Source organism: Bacillus rossius, chromosome 10 (genome assembly GCF_032445375.1).
Source record: "Bacillus rossius redtenbacheri isolate Brsri chromosome 10, Brsri_v3, whole genome shotgun sequence".
NCBI classification, from domain to species: domain Eukaryota; kingdom Metazoa; phylum Arthropoda; class Insecta; order Phasmatodea; family Bacillidae; genus Bacillus; species Bacillus rossius.
Window position 1 is genome coordinate 51,232,022 of NC_086337.1, and position 21,601 is coordinate 51,253,622.

General features: G+C 42.2%; 2 protein-coding genes across 2 annotated transcripts in view; one reads left to right on the forward strand and one right to left on the reverse strand.

The window, feature by feature from the left end:
- The window catches only part of LOC134536131 (E3 ubiquitin-protein ligase sina-like), a 932,635-nt gene that overhangs the window by 262,863 nt on the left and 648,171 nt on the right, over nucleotides 1-21,601 (forward strand). The window lies entirely within an intron of this gene.
- LOC134536129 (protein turtle homolog A-like) overlaps nucleotides 1-21,601 on the reverse strand; it is a 258,254-nt gene that overhangs the window by 52,576 nt on the left and 184,077 nt on the right. Inside the window, exon 4 of the mRNA XM_063375714.1 lies at nucleotides 18,875-18,985. Coding sequence (XP_063231784.1) covers nucleotides 18,875-18,985 — 111 coding nt within the window. The remainder of the gene's footprint in view (nucleotides 1-18,874; nucleotides 18,986-21,601) is intronic.

A 21,601-nucleotide genomic window follows, 5' to 3' on the forward strand; every position in this document is an offset into this window, starting at 1 on the left:
CTTTAGGAATCATATACTGTGTTAGCCTGCGCTATCATCGTTGTAGTTTTCAAAATATCTGTTTTTTTTTTTTTTTTTTCGCTGAACTGTTGCTTACGGTGTTTGTTTGTGCGGTCATCACTGTTTATTCACATCACTGGGTTCACCTGTGCATCTCTGTACAACCGTTGTTTTTTCAATTTTTATCTGTTAAGTTTCATCGTTTAATTATTCTGTTTGCCGTTGTGCACCCTAAATTTTCTTTGTAAATGGAACACAAATATGAACTACTAGCTAAACCCGGCCACGCTTTGCTGTGGCACAGTTTAATATTAATTCATTGTTTAATTTAATATTTTACTGTGCATGGCTGTGGAATGTAATAGAAGAAATAAAAATGTGTTTAGCTTAAATATTTTTATTGTAAAGCTAATGGAAGGACTACATTCCTTGTTTTCCCATTTTTTGCATAAACATATAGATCAGATGGTTTACCGACTCGGGAGCACCCGACATATAACTGTCCATGAGAGAAGCATTCATTTTCTAAATTCAAACCGCACACTTGCAAAGATTGTCCTTGTGCTTTATTGATGGTCATAGCGAACGCAAGGCGTATTGGAAATTGAAGTCGTTTGAACTCGAACGCCATATCTGTCGGAATAAGTGGCATTCGTGGAAGTAATACGTCTTCACCTTTATGAAGTCCAATCAAAATTGTTGCTTCAATAAGATTATCCATTAATTTTTTTAACTACTAATCGTGTACCATTACATAATTTAGGCTGACAGATATTTCGAAGCAATATAATTGGCACACCAATTTTCAAATTTAAAATATGTGGTGGTAATCCTGGAACATCGAGTGAATTGAGAAATTCCGTTGGAAAGTTCACTGCTTCATTTTGGTGCACTACTGAATCAATAGATTTGTATGTCATTGTTTCACCTTTGATTCTGTTTATAATACTATTGTTCATATCGTGTACGTCAACATTTTTAGCCACTAGAATGGCTCTTTCGCTCAACCATGCATGATTTTTGAATTTTGTTTCGATGTTTTGGAATACCTTGTCTACTAATTCCTCTTTTGAATCTACGATTTTGCATAAATCAGATGATAAGCTGATTTTTCCTGTTTCTGGATTTGTAGGTACAGTGCCGTTACCAACTTCAATTAATTGTCTTGAAAATATGACTGCTGTTGGATCGTTCTGAAGTTTAACTCGCATATTCGTGGTTTAAATGCATTTTTTTTACTGCGCTCCAAAAATTTGAATATTTTTTAATTTAAACGTATTTTTATCAATAGAGTCGAAAGAATATACTTTCAAATTAAATAAAGTTTTTTATTCTTTCTTGAAATATATATATATATATATATATACATATTTCTGTAAATAATAGTCGTCAAGGCATAATGGTCGAGTAGCCTGATGTGCTTGAACTTCGACAATATGGTACAGCATCGTCGAGCGTGGTCACAACTAAGTTGGGTGACCATGATATTTAGTTATAGAAACTTTTTTTTCCGAGTTTTCCGGTGGATTTTCCCAAACTTTTATTTCATATAAACACTCTTCTGTTAAGATGCAATGTTCTGTAAAAATTTCAATCCAAACCATCGTATACTTTCCGAGTTTTGCGGCCAAATACATACGGAAGCTAAATTTTTATATATATAGATTTGTTCATGTTCATTTACATGAAAATAACTGTATCACTACAAAATAGTGTTACCATTTATGCTTCGTGTAGCCCCAGTACCTCCAATATTTAGTTATTTTCAAACAGTTTGAATAGCTTTCCAGGGATTAGCTGTGCTTGTTTAGCACGGTAAAACAAAAGAAAGCCAAAAGTTATATAAAAAGTTATCTTTTCTGTGGATTTTGAACCAAATAAATAAAATGTTTATACAATAACTTCATGCTTGTATGCACACGCATATTTTAACTAAACACACTCTTTTAATATATAACATTTATTTCAAAATAACTTTACCATCGACTGTGCATGCTCTTACATATGCTTTTACTAGTCTTTATTTTTATATAATTATTGTACACCGGGATTGTAAGTTAGTTTGCAGGAAAGTAACTAAAAAATTGCCAGACTAGTTATACAAATTATATTTCACTGTTATGAAATTACATAATTCATGCTGAACGAACAACATAAGACCACATAAATTTGTTCGTTACCGAGGTTAGATGTTACTGCACGTAGTGCACGTGTTAATAACACACGAAACTAAAGTAAACTCGTGGAATAAAATCATGTCAGTGTTAAGAAGACTGCAAGTATCCGCTCTACCACTTTGGTTCTGGTGGTAGAGCGCCTGCCTTGTGACTTGTAGGACCCGGGTTCGCGCCCCGGCTCCTCCAAGGCGGATTGCCCAGACAAAATGGTGGCATTTTTCTGGTATGAATACAATCCCTTGCAACAAGTCAGGCTACCAAAAGAAACGGTGGGTGGAACAGAAAAAAACCTTCCAGGTGGCTTCCAAATGGGGAGCCCGTTTCTTTTCTTGGGCTCCCCATGCGGTTGCCAATCCGGGGGTTTCTCCGGGGGAACGGAGTTTTGCAAAAATATTTTTTGTAGTTTTGTAGCGTTTAAGTTTTTAGTAACTGTAGTATTATCATTCCACCATGTTATAAATAAAGCTCAAACAACATTGAAAACATTTAAAAGAATTGTACCATATATTTTAATTAAGTGTGCATCAGTTAGTGAGTGGTTGTGTGTTCAACCATTTAGCGGTATATATTTTTTGAAGTATTTTTGACGGTTAAATTCTAGTCAGGAACCTTTGTTCTGTAGTATTTTAGCAGTTTTTGACGAAAAAATATTTCTGTAAAACCACATAGTTTTCAATCAGGAATATCGTCTATAACAATAAACAATAAAGGTTAATTATTCTTGCCATTTAAAAATCTGATTACTAGTATAATTTCAAGTATTTATTCTTTTATTATTAAAATAAAAATTTATTAAATTTTATTCATAATAGTATGCAATCATTTCATAAATGTTTTGTTATGTCGTCGTCACGTTAAACTGTCGATCGTTTTAATATAATATGAACTCGCGGTTTTTTTTCCACTAAGGTTACCTTGCAATTATATCATTTATGAGCCTTTACTTTAACATTAGGTGATAGGGAACAAAGTTATTTGGTATAAAATCTGTCGTTAGAAAGCAAGCAGAAGATCGGCTTATTCCGGATCAGTTCAGGGATTCCCGGAATGAAATACAAACTGTGATGAAATGTGTGGTGGCTTCAGTGGTAGTACCGGCGGGAGACCCAAGGATGAGTGTCACATTCGCTCCAACAATTTGAGAACTGAATGTTCGCATTCGCGAATGCCTGAAAATTGGCATTAGTTACATCACTAGCAAGGGTCATGACGCATGAACACTGCGGTTACAATGACGCATGCGCAGTGTATGTTGCGCGGCTGAAGTTATTGCATGCCTTTGTTTCCTGCTCTTCCTTCTTTGCAACGCATAAACTCGTGGAAGAGGAGATAACATTAATGAAGTACTTGAAAATCACAACACGTATTCTTTTATGAAACGAAGCCATAGTAAAATGATGCTACCATAATATTTTATGACGTACTGCGATGTTTCAAAGTATTATTAAGTAGGAAAATAAAATTTTACTGCGACAGTCGTAACATGCATGGTTATGACGAAATATAAACTTGTTAGAATGTATTAAACATTTCAGCTCTAGCAAATATCGTTGTGAAATGTGTGTTTTCTTTTGATGTTAGAAGCGAATTTCATTTTGGACAGTGTACATATTTTCACTTCCAGATGCATTTAAACTGCATGACACATAAAACGAAAAAGTTACGTTTCTACAATAAAAAAACGTGAAAACCTTTTTAAAAATTTTTATTTATCAATACGATTTTGCTCTTACTTCCAGAAAGAAAGAGAAACATAACCTTTTCATTTATCAATAATGTTGTCGTTACTGCTTATAAATGTTAATTCAATGAAATAATTAGTTTTATTAAATATTAAATTATTACAACTTTAAAAGTAAAATACTGTATGAACAGTTTAACCCAAATCACATGCGAAGCAATCATTTTGTTAAGTCGTATTGAAACAAGCCTACATAAATGATTTAAATCTCACGTATTTCTTATATCGTTACGACAGTTATGCTAGTTTACAGCCATGCCTAACTGGTCTGAATGTTAAACTTTATAGATTGACCAACTTTGCTCCGGCTAAGTTGCTGCCACTACATTTTCTCTGCGTTCCCGAAATGGGAAACAACCGAATCAAAGATTTACAAATACTTGATCTCACTCTGAAAGTACGAACTCGAACTCTTTCCCTCCGATGCACTTTATTTCCGGTGACATCCTGTCAAATGTTTTCAGCAGTTCTCTACTAGCTGACGCGCCGATATGATCCCTTCCCCTCCAACCCCCCCCCCCCCTTTTTTTATTATAAATTGCTGTTCTTGAGTGAGAATGTCGATGTGTGGCACATTTAGGGGCCCATCTGATAATTAATATTTTCTGAAAGAAATTCAAATTATTTCTAGAAGTAGCCAGTGGCATTGCAGTTAAATCAAAAAAGTTTGAGTTCTGCAATAAATTAAATTCTCCTTATTTGTACAACCCAAAAATGTTAGAAATGTAACTTTGGCAGCCAATTATGCAAATCGTATGCGCTGTATATATTTTTTTCATTTCGTGAAAGTTAAATAATTGAAAAAAAGTCTACAAGTTGATCTGTAATTACTGTAAATATAAAATGTTGACCTGAAATGGGAGGCACCTCCTTAAGGTGGCCGTCTGTCTGTAGAGCAAGAGCTCTGAAACCGCGGGGGCGCTAAGGTAGACACTGGCTCGTGCATCACTTGCCTCTTCGCCTCGGGAAGCCTAAGATGTACATCAAGTTCTGTCCCTGCCCGAACACGCCCGAATATTCACCTTCGGCCAACCTCGGGTTTATTTATATATATTTATATTTCTCTGTTTTTTTTAATGTACCATACTAACCTGACTAACCGTACATAGTGTTTTAATGTAGCTAACCTAACAGACCACTTTTAATATTTGAATTCATTTTTCCTGCGCAAAAATGAAACAAATCCCGAGGTTGGCCGAAGGTGAATATTCGGGCGTGTTCGGGCAGGGACAGAACTTGATGTAGGCCGTACATCTTAGGCTTCTCCTTCAGCTCTGCGCGTCAGGCACCGAACTGGCGTGCAAACTTCCGTCGGCAACGCACCTCTGTGGGACTTCAAGCAGTGACACAATAACTCTTATGCTGGGATATTGAAGATAATAGACTTTTTGCTCGGAATTGGCTGGCCAGCGCCCTTAATTATTTTAAGGGGTGAACTCCCTAAAGATATTATTCTACTTATACACCGAGTTTCATCCCGAAGCGAATTTCCCAAGTCGTTCCCTCCCCTTCCCGGTAAAGTAGCTAAGAAAAACAGTCCCAAGATTGTGACGTCACCAAACGTACAACGTGAATCTATAAAACTGCTGAGAAAAATATTCTTCATCGGCCTACTTTATCCCAAATTTAATTTTTTTTATGAAAAATTAAGAAATTTTTAGTAAATTTATTTTAAAAAATTGATTTGCTTTCATTTAGTGATACTTACGTAGCTACTATTCCTAAGAGATTTTTTGGAAGATGTCATTTCGAATACAGAAGGCTGAATTGAAAGCCAAAACGCAAGAAGTTGATTGTTGATGGTAGATGATTGCTTAGAGTTTTGCGTAATTAAAAAAAAAAAAAAGTATTTGGAAACGTCTATTTTCAATTTTTTGTGTCTTGTGTTGAAAAGATGATACGGATTCTCTTGTCGGTTGTCTTTCCTGGTTTAGATTGGCTGTCATTTACAAGATCACTTTTCTTTTAACAAGACTATAAGCATTAATGGCCTGCTGGGTTCGCTCGGAGTTGATCGTTAATGTCGGTATTCATTTCAGTGCAGCGTTTCCTGCATCAAGCGGGATGCATATCACAATTCACATTTTTCACACTTAGTATTCCCGTTTAACCTGTACTGAAATTCTATAATCCGGCAATCAGGTATGGTGGTCGTCCCGAACGTGCTGAATTATGGACCTTTCGCTGTACCTCCGCATATCTTAAGAATACATCAATACAAACGAATCCTGAACCATATTTATGAGGAGGCAAGAAGTAGGCTAATGATGCGTGACACGCTTTTTGATTTAAAACATTCACCACAATTCGTTGCCACGTGTGTGTGGATTATGGAGTTTCGCATTTCCAACGACGACTCGTGAAAAGGAAAGTGGAATATTTTCCTGAACTCTTGGAGCTGCCTCCGTCATCGATCACGCCCGCTGGGGGGGGGGGGATGAAGGAAGTTCCATGCCCCCGTCGGGGATTGTTAAAGCGACGGACAAATAGAGAGAAGCTCCCCACCCCGTTATTTGCTTGACCGAGAGATGCGGACGTCTGAGGAAAGAGAAGCTCCTCTCCACAGTCTGCCGATATGCAGGCTGGGAGATAATGTCTTGACGTGGAAGAGAGAGAGAGAAAGAGAGAGAGAATCCCGGGAGAAGTTTCTGGGATAGCGAGGCGGGCCTGCCGACTCTTTCCAACCCCCTTCCCTCCACAGTTTCCGACCCTTGCTAACTGTGGATCTTCACCGTCAGTTCCTCTCGTGTAGGGCCTCCCCCAACCCCCACACACCAAAAGCCCTGTTCGAGTCCTGACCACTGCAGGCCGCTGCGATACCGCTATGACCGCCCGTTCAACACAACCGAGCCCATTCACTCCCGCGAAAAAAAAAAAAAAATAATAAGAACCGCGGCATATCCGCTCCCCTCCCCCCTTCCAGACTATCCCCTCCTCCCGTCTCCTCAGGGGAAGGCTGAGGGGAAGGTCGCTCGTGAAAAGGAGTCCCTCAAAGACGTTATCTAGATCGCGGCGCGCGCCGTGGATGCAGGCGGTTGCATCAACGACTGACTGGGTTTCCCTTCAGGGGGCGGAGCTGCTTTGGAAGAAAAAAAAAACACAACACAACACAACAGCAGCAGCAGCAGCAGCAGCAGCAAGCAGCTTCACATTTTTCATGTACTGCCACGCCGCACTGTGATTTTTATTTATTTATTTATTTTGTAAATGCAACAGAAACATTCATGTTTTTTTATACAAAATTGTGTCAGCAGTGATACTGGGTTCGGATTTTTTTTACCCCGGAAATTTTTTTGCGATCGGGTTGCGTAGTTATTGAAATAATAGGAAACTCCAGTTTATGAAACCTAGTGTTTTGTAATAACCAAGGTGGAAAGAAAAGCTTTCATGTTATAAAGAAGTCAGAAAATTCAAAGATATTTATAATTGATGTTTCAGACATTTGACCATTTTTACTAGTACAATTTAGTTCCATTTTTTAAAGAAAAATTTGTGTTTGTGTTTCTGATGGTTAACATATTTCCCAGTAAAAGATCTAAATTTTGGTAAAATTTTTGGTTAAAATTGTTGTTTCATATTGAATAAATTTAAGAAATCCATTTCTGTTGGTATTTTAATGGTAACAAATGCAATATGGCATATTTTTTATCAGCTTATTGAGACATTTTTGTTTGTAAATTGTAATACAACGTTAGCCCTCTTGAACAGAAGAAAACGTTTTTCGAAACAGGATGATTCTGGAATAAACTGACAATCTTCGGGGGAAGGTTTACCACGAAAAACAAAATAAGATGAAGAAAAATATGGTCTAAATTGCTTCCCACTGCTAAAGGCCTTTGAACACACAGCTTAAAAACGGTTTATTTTTAAATCAATGTTTTAAGATGGTATGCTTAGTATCTGGATAAAGATTAACCAGACAATATTTTTATTTAAATAATTTGTAAACTGTCCCCTGGATAGCATTCCAGTATTACCTGCTCACGTGAATCATCACGGTTAAACAAAATAAAGTCAAATTTTTGAATACTTTATTATCATTTCCTTGGTTGAAAAAAAAACTATGCGTTTACGAAACATCAAATAAAATCTATAATTATGCGCCAATACTCAGTATTATCTCGAAAAAAATTATTCATATACTTATGTAAAAATAACCATAGCCATGTGTTGTACGAAGTTAAAATTTCTTGCAGTATCACATAATATTTCTTGACAACTGATTTACAGAGGTTTCTTTTTGTAAAAGTTCAGAAAATTCTTTTTCGCGCATTTTTTATGGAAATACGTATCAGGGACCTATGGACGGAATTGTGCCAAAAAGGTGAACGACTGATTGATATTAAGTCGCTCTAATGTTGTAAAGCTAGAGAAAGAATTTAAAGTCAGTGATAGTCAAAATTAAAAAGAAAAAACAAGTACACAGTTGCACAGGTGAATTAGACGTTTGTTGAAGGAGCAAATAACTATAGATTTTTGCAGGTGGAAGATGTGGTGGGAAATTCTTGGGGTTACGTTTTCGTCATTGTTTTATTTGAAGGAAAACTTTGGCGTTATCTTTCAAGGATAAGGACACCTACGAGGCTCATTCATATGTCAACGGTCTATGATCATTGGCATCTGGTTAAGATCACAACATTTTATTATTTTTATAGCATCATATTTAAATTATTGTACTACGTTTAAGAAATCACTTTCGGCTTGGCCTACAGGTGCATTTTAAAAACATTAAAAAAATTTTGATACTTACATTCAGGAAATATTATTTACAAATATCTTAAAATATTTTACAAAAGGATCGATCGAACATTTCCCATATTCCATGTGACCAAAATGTTCCGAGTTTTTCCTATTCAGTGAATCCAGCTGTGTTATGGAAATTACCTTTTGAACGAAAATTATCAGTACTACTCGGAGTTATAGTAAATTTAATTGGATGCAACAAGTTTTATATTAAGAGAGTTTTTTTTTATTACAAACATCCCTGTATCTACTTCTTCCGTCCAATATCCCCCATTAAAATAACTCGGCCGAGATTTCTAATCCCTCTATTTCATTTATCAGTCTGGAAGTAATACCTGCAAAATAACGATTATTTTGTGTCCATTAAAGTTAAATGTGTAATCAAAAGTTTAGTTAACGATGGTTTTGGAGTCTAGAAACAATGAAATGGAAAACCTAGTAGAAATATTCTCAATGTCGCTCCATGGAAGCTAATGGAATGGATCTTTTTTTTTTTGTGAAACTGACTTAAAACGTCTTTATGTTTGTGAATGTGTTTGGTTTCTGTAACACTCACCTCCTAGTGTATTTGGTAGGAAACTGGGAAATGACCAGGCATTTGAACGCTGTGGCAAGTTATAAGGACGCAGGTAATTCGCGGATATACAGCGTGGACCAGAGCTGCAAAGAGGGAAGTCAAGGCACACTCAGAAAATATTTAATGAGACGGAAACTGTTGATTAAAGAGAATTATGCATAAAGACCCTCACGGCATGTCCCGCTGATGTGATGCCAAGCATAACACGTCCTTATTATGCTGTGCTTTTAATAACATTAACGTTCAACGGCGGAGGATAATACAGTTTGGTAAATTACATTTTAGGAAATAAAAAAATAAAAAAGTATTTTCTAGAGAGTGGTTTTAAAACGCGCTTTCAAATTCTAAAAGACAGTAAAATGTACACAAAGAGATTTAATATGTACTGTCTACTCTACATTTTTATTTCTAAATACAAAAACTGAGTTTAAACATATCAGAACTTGCTTTATACTGGACGTTATGCAACTGCTATTGCCACCGTTTACTTTTTATCGAATGACATCTGAGTTCATCAAGTTAATCAGTTAGTAAAGTTAACTTTTTAAATTATAAGTTTATTTAAATACGTTTACCTCTTTTCCATTTAAATTTGTAAAATATTTTTTTAATGAAACTCAGTAAATTTTCTGGCCGTAAAAACGTACAATCAAATGTTTAATTTTTTTTTCGTTTTTAAACTAATTTGTACAGTGGCGTCTATATCATTGTTATTCCGTATTTTTTAAATAGTTTGTTTCAAAGAAAATAGTGCCAGTATTATTCTGTGTGGTACAGTATTTATGCAAAAAACATTATTCACATATAATAATTCATTTTAATCCTCTGTAACTGTTAAATACGTGAAAATTTCCGCAAAATTTAAGTTTACATTTTGATTCTAATTTTACGTAGCAATTGGTTATTATTAAAGGACTGTGTATTTAAACCCGTAGAGCGGCGATAAGTTGAGGGTGGGGCACGGACGGAATGATTGAATGTGGTGAAACGCGAGTACCCGGAGAAAACCCACAGACTTTTGCTGCGATGCACGTCACGTTTTCCCTTCAGAAAAATTTGCCGGCCTGGATCGTCCCGGTAAGAGGCGAGTGACCTGTCGACGTCTCGACCTCCAAGATCATCTGGAACGGTATTCCAAGACGTTCGGCTAAGGTAGTTTATTTATTTATTAATTTAATTACATCTCTCTGTTGACCCCTATACATGTATGTAATGCAATTGGGATATAGATAACGTCAATAATTGCACATATAAATTATAACAAAGATTACAAATTGATAAAAACAAATACGACATATTTACAAATCATAATCATGATACAAACAAAGACAACATACCACACCATAATTTAATAACTACCTATATAAATTATAAATGATTTTTAAAAGAACTACATGAGTTAAAATATTCATTGATATTATAAAACAAATTCTTGTGTAATAATTTATTTACATTAACCTTAAATTTCTTTTTATCTAGGCAGCTTAATACTTCATATTGGTTAGGTAAAGAATTAAAAAATGTTGCCAGAGACACAAAGGGACATTTCTGAACAACTGATAATGATACAGAAGGTAAATGAATGTTATCATGTGAATAAAAACTGCCTTGTTGGGACACGACCGTAACCTGTCTCACGGGCCGTATTCCAGAACGTGTTCAAAACCGAATTTCCATCAAGGAAACAAATCGGCAACCGTTTTAATAAACGGTGCCCTGCGCGAGGCTAGAAAGTAGTATCAATGCATTCCAACGGAAGTTTCGCAACCATCGATACAATTGTTACGGCAAAAATACTAAAGATAGCAAGCACCATTACACAAAAATTAGAACAACTTTTTTCTAATTTTCTCAAGTAGTTTTTTAAGTTGCAATTATTTCTTTTGTTATTGCCATCAGAGTGCACAGAATTTATTCGAGGATAGTTTCGCTATCATAAAGTTTCATTTAGCACACCAACACGCTTGGTACGTTCCCCTATGATCACAAACATGACTATATACGAGTTAATGGCACCAGACGCGGGTCCGCAGTCTGGGCGAAATAAAAGAAAAAGTGAACTCTGCGCATTCGTGGATTGGGTAACAAATCGGCAACGGATAGGACACCAAAATACGATCGATAAAAAAGAAAGGACGGGCCGTGTCCTATCGAGCTATTGGTTGCTTGCAGTTCAGGTCGGAATGGTCGATTACTTAATATTTATACTCAAGTTCGATTTTCACTTTACATCCGGACGTACATATCTCTTTTTTTTTGTAACCTAGTGTGTTCATAATATGCACGTAATTAAAACATACATATATCTATGGTGTATCAGTTCGGCTTGGATTTGTCGATTATTAAAAAACATTCCATTATTTCTCCTTACAACCAAGAGAGAAAAAAACGCAGGGGAAATAAATTATGGATAAATAATTGTGTTTATTGTTATCCATTGACGTTGAAAATAATTTTTGTAATGAAATTTATATATTATAACAATAAATAAATTTATGATTTAAAACGTTGTACATTATTTATATTATTATTTTAAACCTTTCGCTTGACATACAACACTGTATACAGTAGCATGGTCGTGTAATGCTTTGTAGTTTTGTTCTGTAGTTTTTGTCTATAGAGTACGAAACATGGGCACAGAGTATTGGTGCTCTATCGACAAAAACTGCATTTTTTTTAGAACCACGGGAGCGAAGCCGTGGGTGAAAGTTAATGTAGTGTAAAACTTTCGAGAACAGCATTAAATAAGTGACCAATAACAAAGCAAAAACAACAACTCTCCTTGCCAACGACGGATAAGTATTTCTTCATACCTGTCTAAATACCAAAGAAGAAAGGAACGATTGGTGGTCGTGAAACCCCTGCAGTAAAAATACAAAAATCTATATCCGGGCGTCGGAAACAAGTGATTGACAGGAGTTTCGCCTGCAGCAGGAGCGTATTGGAGCTTCAAGGTCTATGGTGGGAAACCTAAGATGTAGGGGAGGACGGGGCAAGTTGGCGATGTTAAGAGTTTACCATTTTTTATAATTTTAATTTTGGAAATACGATTTCCTTCTTTCCAGACACTATTAGAATAGTCTTTTGTCGTGGTGTAACTACCTACATGAAAAAAATCTATATTTCTATATAATCTCAAAAATTCTGCCCTTTTAAAAATATAATGCAAATGTGCCATCTTGCCCCGTTACCGGGGCAAGATGACTTTGACTACGGGGTAAGATGACATTTTTGACACAAGTTTAAACATATTTATTCTTAGAATGCAAACTACTGTAAACTAACTAATTTAACATTGTTACATGCGTTTTTACATATAAGGCATGTTATTAAAGGCCTGGTTTGTTGAAAATTACAATTAATAGTTAACTTACATAACTAATTCAGAGTTGGTGTTTTATAAACAATAATCGCACACAAATTTTCCTCCTTCAAAGTTCGAGCAGTCCTCGTGCCACCATGTGTGGCATTTGCAACACTCGATCCAGTCTTCTGATGGAGGATTGACATAAATCTCATCACACACTGGACACTGCACTTCGGATATTTGAGCTGAAGTCATACCTGTCGAAAGTTGGAGCTTCTTGGATTTTTCTCGAGAATCGAGCTTCAGTTTCTTAGTAACAGTTCCTTTTTTGGCTTCTCTAGACTCTTGTCTTTGTTGTTTCAAACGTTCTTGTTCTATCCTCTGAGCTCTCCTCTGAACCAGAATCGCTTTCATGGGTGAGCTTGTGATGACACTTGCATTTTGCTTATGAGATTATAAAGCTCAGAAAATCAAACAAAAGTTATAAAAGAGTTGTATGTGGATACCACAAAAACCGTATAAAGCACTTGGGGCAAGATGACGAGTCGTCATCTTGCCCCAGTCAACTTGCCCCGATCAGCAATGTTATTAGTATTGGATTTTTTCGCTAGGAAAAAAAATAAAAGGTTAACAATATATAGTGGTTAAGAAAAGTATATAGTCTAAGGTAATAATGTGTGGCATTGAATATCCAAATATCTTACCTGTTTGTCCATGAGATATTACTTCGAAGTTCTTGAAAATTACAATACGTCAGACCAAATGTACGAACATCATCTAACAAACAACTAAATGGTGGCAGCGGCTTCACTGTGCGATTCTTTAGTGCCCACCAGTGTGGAGCGCTAGTAGTGTCTGTTAGGTGGTGCTATCTAGTGCCATGACGTGGAAATAAGTCATTCGTCATCTTTCCCCGCTCGTCAACTTGCCCCGTCCTCCCCTACATCAAGCTCTGTCCCTGCCCGAAAATTCACCTTCGGCCAACCTCGGGATTTGTTTTATTTTTGCGCAGGAAAAATGATTTCAAATATTAAAAGTGGTCGGTTAGGTTACGGTTAGTTAGGTTAGTATAGCTACATTAAAATAAACAGAGAAATATAAATATATATAAATAAACCCGAGGTTGGCCTAAGGTGAATATTCGGGCGTGTTCGGGCAGGGAAAGAACTTGATGTACATCTTAGGCAACCCTCTATGGTAGGGGAACCTAGAGAGAGCTTCATCTACGGAAGACTCATTACTGTGCCCGAAGCCCAGGCAACCTAGTTAAAAAACAAAGCTACAACTGCACGTTGAGAGTTTACGATTTTCCACGCAACTCCCCGCCTCGTAATTTATCACAGAGACGGAATTATGTTAAGGTGGCGATGGTATCGTTCGAAAATGAATTTCAAGTACGAACAAAAGCAGTTTCCCCCTTTTAGCAACTGGGACCGACGACAGCCGCATAAATAATCGGCTCTTTCTAAGTGTTTCATGAGGAAGGGGGTGGAAGGGGAGGGTTCGCTCGTTGGAAGTTATCTTCCCCTGGACAGGTATTTATGCGTCGGTGCTACACGGCCATGGTCTCCGGCTAACGATGCGAAAGTTATTTAACTCTCTGTGTCCATCAGGCTGGGATAATTTCGCCTCGGGCCCCTCATTGTAGCTATTCTCAAACACCTCCAAGTGTTGTTGAAACGACGTATCCATTTCCCTTTGGCTCTTTACGGAAATCATTGCCTCCAAAATCTGACACACATGAAAAAAAAATTGGTTGTATGTAAAGTCGTTTTACGGACTATAGTTTAACATGACAACGTCATAACAAAACATTCATGACATGATTGCATACTTTATATTAATTAAATTGAATAATTTTTTATTGAATTATCACTATTTTGTATGGATACATAGAAGGAGTGAAATGAAATCTACAATTTAATTGATACATTCTCTTTTACTTGCACTCATTAATTCAAATATGTTTATTACTTTAACGAAGGCTAAGGCGGAGGCTTAGGCGGAGGCTAAGGCGGGGGCTAAGGCGGGGGCTAAGGTGGAGGATAAGGCGGAGGCTAAGGCGGAGGCTAAGGCGGAGGCTAAGGCGGAGGCTAAGGCGGGGGCTAAGGCGGAGGCTAAGGCGGAGGCTAAGGCGGGGGCTAAGGCGGGGGCTAAGGCGGGGGCTAAGGTGGAGGATAAAGCGGAGGCAAAGGCGGAGGCTAAGGCGGAGGCTAAGGCGGAGGCTAAGGCGGAGGCTAAGGCGGAGGCTAAGGCGGAGGCTAAGGCGGAGGCTAAGGCGGAGGCTAAGGCGGAGGCTAAGGCGGAGGCTAAGGCGGAGGCTAAGGCGGAGGCTAAGGCGGAGGCTAAGGCGGAGGCTAAGGCGGAGGCTAAGGCGTAGGATAAGGCGGAGGCTAAGGCGGAGGCTAAGGCGGAGGCTAAGGCGGAGGCTAAGGCGGAGGCTAAGGCGGAGGCTAAGGCGGAGGCTAAGGCGGAGGCTAAGGCGGAGGCTAAGGCGGGGGCTAAGGCGGGGGCTAAGGCGGGGGCTAAGGCGGGGGCTAAGGCGGAGGCTAAGGCGGAGGCTAAGGCGGAGGCTAAGGCGGAGGCTAAGGCGGAGGCTAAGGCGGAGGCAAAGGCGGAGGCAAAGGCGGAGGCAAAGGCGGAGGCAAAGGCGGAGGCAAAGGCGGAGGCAAAGGCGGAGGCAAAGGCGGAGGCAAAGGCGGAGGCAAAGGCGGAGGCAAAGGCGGAGGCTAAGGCGGAGACTAAGGCGGGGGCTAAGGCGGGGGCTAAGGCGGGGGCTAAGGCGGGGGCTAAGGCGGAGGATAAAGCGGAGGCAAAGGCGGAGGCTAAGGCGGAGGCTAAGGCGGAGGCTAAGGCGGAGGCTAAGGCGGAGGCTAAGGCGGAGGCTAAGGCGGAGGCTAAGGCGTAGGATAAGGCGGAGGCTAAGGCGGAGGCTAAGGCGGAGGCTAAGGCGGAGGCTAAGGCGGAGGCTAAGGCGGAGGCTAAGGCGGAGGCTAAGGCGGAGGCTAAGGCGGAGGCTAAGGCGGAGGCTAAGGCGGAGGCTAAGGCGGAGGCTAAGGCGGAGGCTAAGGCGGAGGCTAAGGCGGAGGCTAAGGCGGAGGCTAAGGCGGAGGCTAAGGCGGAGGCTAAGGCGGAGGCTAAGGCGGAGGCTAAGGCGGAGGCTAAGGCGGAGGCTAAGGCGGAGGCTAAGGCGGAGGCTAAGGCGGAGGCTAAGGCGGAGGCTAAGGCGGAGGCTAAGGCGGAGGCTAAGGCGGGGGCTAAGGCGGGGGCTAAGGTGGAGGCTAAGGCGGAGGCTAAGGCGGAGGCTAAGGCGGAGGCTAAGGCGGAGGCTAAGGCGGAGGCTAAGGCGGAGGCTAAGGCGGAGGCTAAGGCGGAGGCTAAGGCGGAGGCTAAGGCGTAGGATAAGGCGGAGGCTAAGGCGGAGGCTAAGGCGGGGGCTAAGGCGGGGGCTAAGGCGGGGGCTAAGGCGGGGGCTAAGGCGGGGGCTAAGGCGGGGGCTAAGGTGGAGGATAAAGCGGAGGATAAAGCGGAGGCAAAGGCGGAGGCAAAGGCGGAGGCTAAGGCGGAGGCTAAGGCGGAGGCTAAGGCGGAGGCTAAGGCGGAGGCTAAGGCGGAGGCTAAGGCGGAGGCTAAGGCGGAGGCTAAGGCGGAGGCTAAGGCGGAGGCTAAGGCGGAGGCTAAGGCGGAGGCTAAGGCGGAGGCTAAGGCGGAGGCTAAGGCGGAGGTTAAGGCGGAGGCTAAGGCGTAGGCTAAGGCGGAGGCTAAGGCGGAGGCTAAGGCGGAGGCTAAGGCGGAGGCTAAGGCGGAGGCTAAGGCGGAGGCTAAGGCGGAGGCTAAGGCGGAGGCTAAGGCGGAGGCTAAGGCGGAGGCTAAGGCGGAGGCTAAGGCGGAGGCTAAGGCGGAGGCTAAGGCGGGGGCTAAGGCGGGGGCTAAGGTGGAGGATAAAGCGGAGGCAAAGGCGGAGGCTAAGGCGGAGGCTAAGGCGGAGGCAAAGGCGGAGGCAAAGGCGGAGGCAAAGGCGGAGGCAAAGGCGGAGGCAAAGGCGGAGGCTAAGGCGGAGGCTAAGGCGGAGGCTAAGGCGGAGGCTAAGGCGGAGGCTAAGGCGGAGGCTAAGGCGGAGGCTAAGGCGGAGGCTAAGGCGGAGGCTAAGGCGGAGGTAAAGGCGGAGGCAAAGGCGGAGGCAAAGGCGGAGGCTAAGGCGGAGGCTAAGGCGGAGGCTAAGGCGGAGGCTAAGGCGGAGGCTAAGGCGGAGGCTAAGGCGGAGGCAAAGGCGGAGGCAAAGGCGGAGGCAAAGGCGGAGGCTAAGGCGGAGGCTAAGGCGGAGGCTAAGGCGGAGGCTAAGGCGGAGGCTAAGGCGGAGGCTAAGGCGGAGGCTAAGGCGGAGGCTAAGGCGGAGGCTAAGGCGGAGGCTAAGGCGGAGGCTAAGGCGGAGGCTAAGGCGGAGGCTAAGGCGGAGGCTAAGGCGGAGGCTAAGGCGGAGGCTAAGGCGGAGGCTAAGGCGGAGGCTAAGGCGGAGGCTAAGGCGGAGGCTAAGGCGGAGGCTAAGGCGGAGGCTAAGGCGGAGGCTAAGGCGGAGGCTAAGGCGGAGGCTAAGGCGGAGGCTAAGGCGGAGGCTAAGGCGGAGGCTAAGGCGGAGGCTAAGGCGGAGGCTAAGGCGGAGGCTAAGGCGGAGGCTAAGGCGTAGGATAAGGCGTAGGATAAGGCGGAGGCTAAGGCGGAGGCTAAGGCGGAGGCTAAGGCGGAGGCTAAGGCGGAGGCTAAGGCGGAGGCTAAGGCGGAGGCTAAGGCGGAGGCTAAGGCGGAGGCTAAGGCGGAGGCTAAGGCGGAGGCTAAGGCGGAGGCTAAGGCGGAGGCTAAGGCGGAGGCTAAGGCGGAGGCTAAGGCGGAGGCTAAGGCGGAGGCTAAGGCGGAGGCTAAGGCGGAGGCTAAGGCGGAGGCTAAGGCGGAGGCTAAGGCGGAGGCTAAGGCGGAGGCTAAGGCGGAGGCTAAGGCGGAGGCTAAGGCGGAGGCTAAGGCGGAGGCTAAGGCGGAGGCTAAGGCGGAGGCTAAGGCGGAGGCTAAGGCGGAGGCTAAGGCGGAGGCTAAGGCGGAGGCTAAGGCGGAGGCTAAGGCGGAGGCTAAGGCGGAGGCTAAGGCGGAGGCTAAGGCGGAGGCTAAGGCGGAGGCTAAGGCGGAGGCTAAGGCGGAGGCTAAGGCGGAGGCTAAGGCGGAGGCTAAGGCGGAGGCTAAGGCGGAGGCTAAGGCGGAGGCTAAGGCGGAGGCTAAGGCGGAGGCTAAGGCGGAGGCTAAGGCGGAGGCTAAGGCGGAGGCTAAGGCGGAGGCTAAGGCGGAGGCTAAGGCGGAGGCTAAGGCGGAGGCTAAGGCGGAGGCTAAGGCGGAGGCTAAGGCGGAGGCTAAGGCGGAGGCTAAGGCGGAGGCTAAGGCGGAGGCTAAGGCGGAGGCTAAGGCGGAGGCTAAGGCGGAGGCTAAGGCGGAGGCTAAGGCGGAGGCTAAGGCGGAGGCTAAGGCGGAGGCTAAGGCGGAGGCTAAGGCGGAGGCTAAGGCGGAGGCTAAGGCGGAGGCTAAGGCGGAGGCTAAGGCGGAGGCTAAGGCGGAGGCTAAGGCGGAGGCTAAGGCGGAGGCTAAGGCGGAGGCTAAGGCGGAGGCTAAGGCGGAGGCTAAGGCGGAGGCTAAGGCGGAGGCTAAGGCGGGGGATAAGGCGGGGGCTAAGGCGGGGGATAAGGCGGGGGATAAGGCGGGGGCTAAGGCGGAGGCTAAGGCGGAGGCTAAGGCGGAGGGTTAGGCGGAGGCTAAGGCGGAGGCTAAGGCGGAGGCTAAGGCGGAGGCTAAGGCGGAGGCTAAGGCGGAGGCTAAGGCGGAGGCTAAGGCGGAGGCTAAGGCGGAGGCTAAGGCGGAGGCTAAGGCGGAGGCTAAGGCGGAGGCTAAGGCGGAGGCTAAGGCGGAGGCTAAGGCGGAGGCTAAGGCGGAGGCTAAGGCGGAGGCTAAGGCGGAGGCTAAGGCGGAGGCTAAGGCGGAGGCTAAGGCGGAGGCTAAGGCGGAGGCTAAGGCGGAGGCTAAGGCGGAGGCTAAGGCGGAGGCTAAGGCGGAGGCTAAGGCGGAGGCTAAGGCGGAGGCTAAGGCGGAGGCTAAGGCGGAGGCTAAGGCGGAGGCTAAGGCGGAGGCTAAGGCGGAGGCTAAGGCGGAGGCTAAGGCGGAGGCTAAGGCGGAGGCTAAGGCGGAGGCTAAGGCGGAGGCTAAGGCGGAGGCTTAGGCGGAGGCTTAGGCGGAGGCTTAGGTGGAGGCTAAGGTGGGGGCTAAGGCGGAGGTAGCGACAGACGCCGCGCACTCACCGCCCGTCACCTCGCACACTAGGGTGACGTCACTGCCCTCGTTGTACGGTTCCAGGATCTTGGTTCGGTCCCGGCGCTTCGCGTCGTAGATCACCGGCCTCTCCGGCGGAACTGCAACACAAAGAAAAAAATTGGGGAAGGAAAATAATATTATTTTCTTGCCACGAGGAAACGTGGCGAAGTCACGGAACGCCATCTCAAGAACCATTTCCTCGGAAATTGCTCCGTGAAAGAAAATAGTTTTGCAGTTACTACAAAATTGTCTTTATTGATCGCACCAAATGTTACTGCAGTATTGGAAAAAAAATAGTTTAAAAAATACATTTATGACCAGCTCGTGAAGCAAGAAAAAAAATAACAATAAACTAAACAGGTTTTGTAGTTTGCAATACAGAATATAACCAAAATACGTAATTTGGATGTACTTAAATAGTAAAACATTATTGCTTACTTAGATTAATAGATTCACGTTTGTCTGTTCATGAATTTATTATTTATTCAGTTGGACAAACACAAAACTCTGTTTCGCTCAAACTGAGTGCTTAACATAACTACAGTAAACTTAACTAAAGTTACTTGTAGGAACGTCATACACAGATTTTTGCTCACCCGGTATTTGAGATCGGATTTTGGTGAGTCAAAGACAAGATCCTAAAATCTCGGTTCACGAAAACGTGTGATTCATTAAAATACAGTTAATTATATTACCAGAGATCGGAGTTTTAACTGTGTATTATGTATGTGTGTATATTACAAATAGGAATAATATAAAAAAAAGTTTCCAAGCACCACTGAACAATACATTAAATGTTTTACATTAGATTCATTCTAGTCTAAAATTCATTAACTTACGAACATACTTCAACAAATATGAATTATTTTTTTAATTCCTTAGTTTACAAACATACTTCAACAATGTTTTAGAAACAGAGATGAGCTGCGTAAGTCTGAACGATGATTTAGTAATATTTCTTGTGATTCTGTTTTTAAAAACTTTTCCTGAAGAGTTTAGAAATCGGTTTTTCTTTCGTTACATTAAAAACATATTAAAACTTTAAGTAAGTATTCTGTAAAATAAAGTGTATCGTATTTAAGAGCGAGTTTCCCTATTATCATCATACCAACTGTTAATGCAAATAAAAACAAATAAAAAATATTGAACCAAGTCAGTAAACAATTTATTAGACTGCGTTCTAGTATTTTCTTCTTCTTGGGTGCATTCCAATATGTCAATTGCTACTTTGTAATCGGCATAATGCCATATTTTTCATTTTACTCGATTTATTTCACAAAAGACTCTCCATTTTCTTTTTAAAACTTTGAGACCTTAAGCTCACTTCTACAACAAAATTTAGCCAAGGCATTTTTAATTTTTGAGCTTAAGTAACTCTTCGTTATTTCCACGAATACGGTGTATAAAAAGGGTTGACAATGGAAATCCAGTAAAATAACATAAATATTTCTACTCAGAGCTAACCCTTTTAATTGTTATTTAAATTATTCGGTTATGTATTGTACTAATTTAATTAAATTTGTATGCATAGCTCTGTTAAGTTTTTGTTAAACGTACAAATAAATACAATTAATATATTTACAGGTTTTTATGTAATTCAGGAAACTTACATTACAGAGATTTATGAGGGCTAGACGTTCGTATATAACTTGCAGGAACCTACAAATATTTAAAAATACAAATTTCACGATTTTATTTCGCAGCACTTACATTTTTTTTCTCAGTATAATATATCTATGACATTTAAATTGCAAATTTTTAACTGTTTCTTGTCGCACATTCTCTCAAAAAATTGGCAATTATCTGTTATAAAAATATTGATGGTAGGTAAAGTTAATCTAATAAGTATCTAAAATTACGTAAATCATGTAAATATAAACATCTACAGGTATTTATTTTGTGATCAAAAATATTTTTAATTTCAAATAAACCATGTATTTTGAAAGTAAAATAATTTTATCACTAATAAGTCGCTTAGTACACTAAAAAAATATTTAATTTTCAGTACGAACAATTTTGTAGGGTCTTTATTGACCAAACATTTTTGTGGCTTTCACAAAAGCTTTTTTTTCAGCGCTAAGAAAAGTGAATAACTTTGTCCTATCGTGCTTATGTTCGCAATTTCGCTTAATAATACACACCAGCATTCTCTCATCTCAAACACCGAAGTGAGGTCCTTGAGCAAGAAAATATTTCCCACCTGAACTCTGTTTCCATCTGTAGGGTTTTTTTTTTTTTTCCCGCAACCTCTTTCAATCTACAGCCATTTCCCACCCCCGACACTTAAGTTTCGAAAAGCTTTCAACAGCGGCACATACATACATTTCCCCTCACGTAGGCGTAACGCGATTTAGGCCCCTGAATCCCATTTAGAAGTTTTCCTCTCCCCTGCACCCCTTCACCCACCCCTCCGCGCACCTGTTTTCCACGTTGCCGCTTGGCGGAGAACTTTCTAACTCAATACAAGTTGTCTTTGCGCCCGGCTTCGGTACTGCGGGTGGCCTCGAGCGCCTGTCTGACACGTTGTTTGACGTCACGAGGAGGAGACGATATGTAGGGGGGAGCTGAATTGTTGCCCCTTGGATGGGCAGCCCTTCAGGATTCTTCTGACAGTGGTTAGTTTAGGTTAGGTTAGGTTAGGTCAGGTTAGGTCACTTTACAAACTAACCACTGTCAGAAAAATCCTGAAGGGCTGCCCATCCAAGGGGCAACAA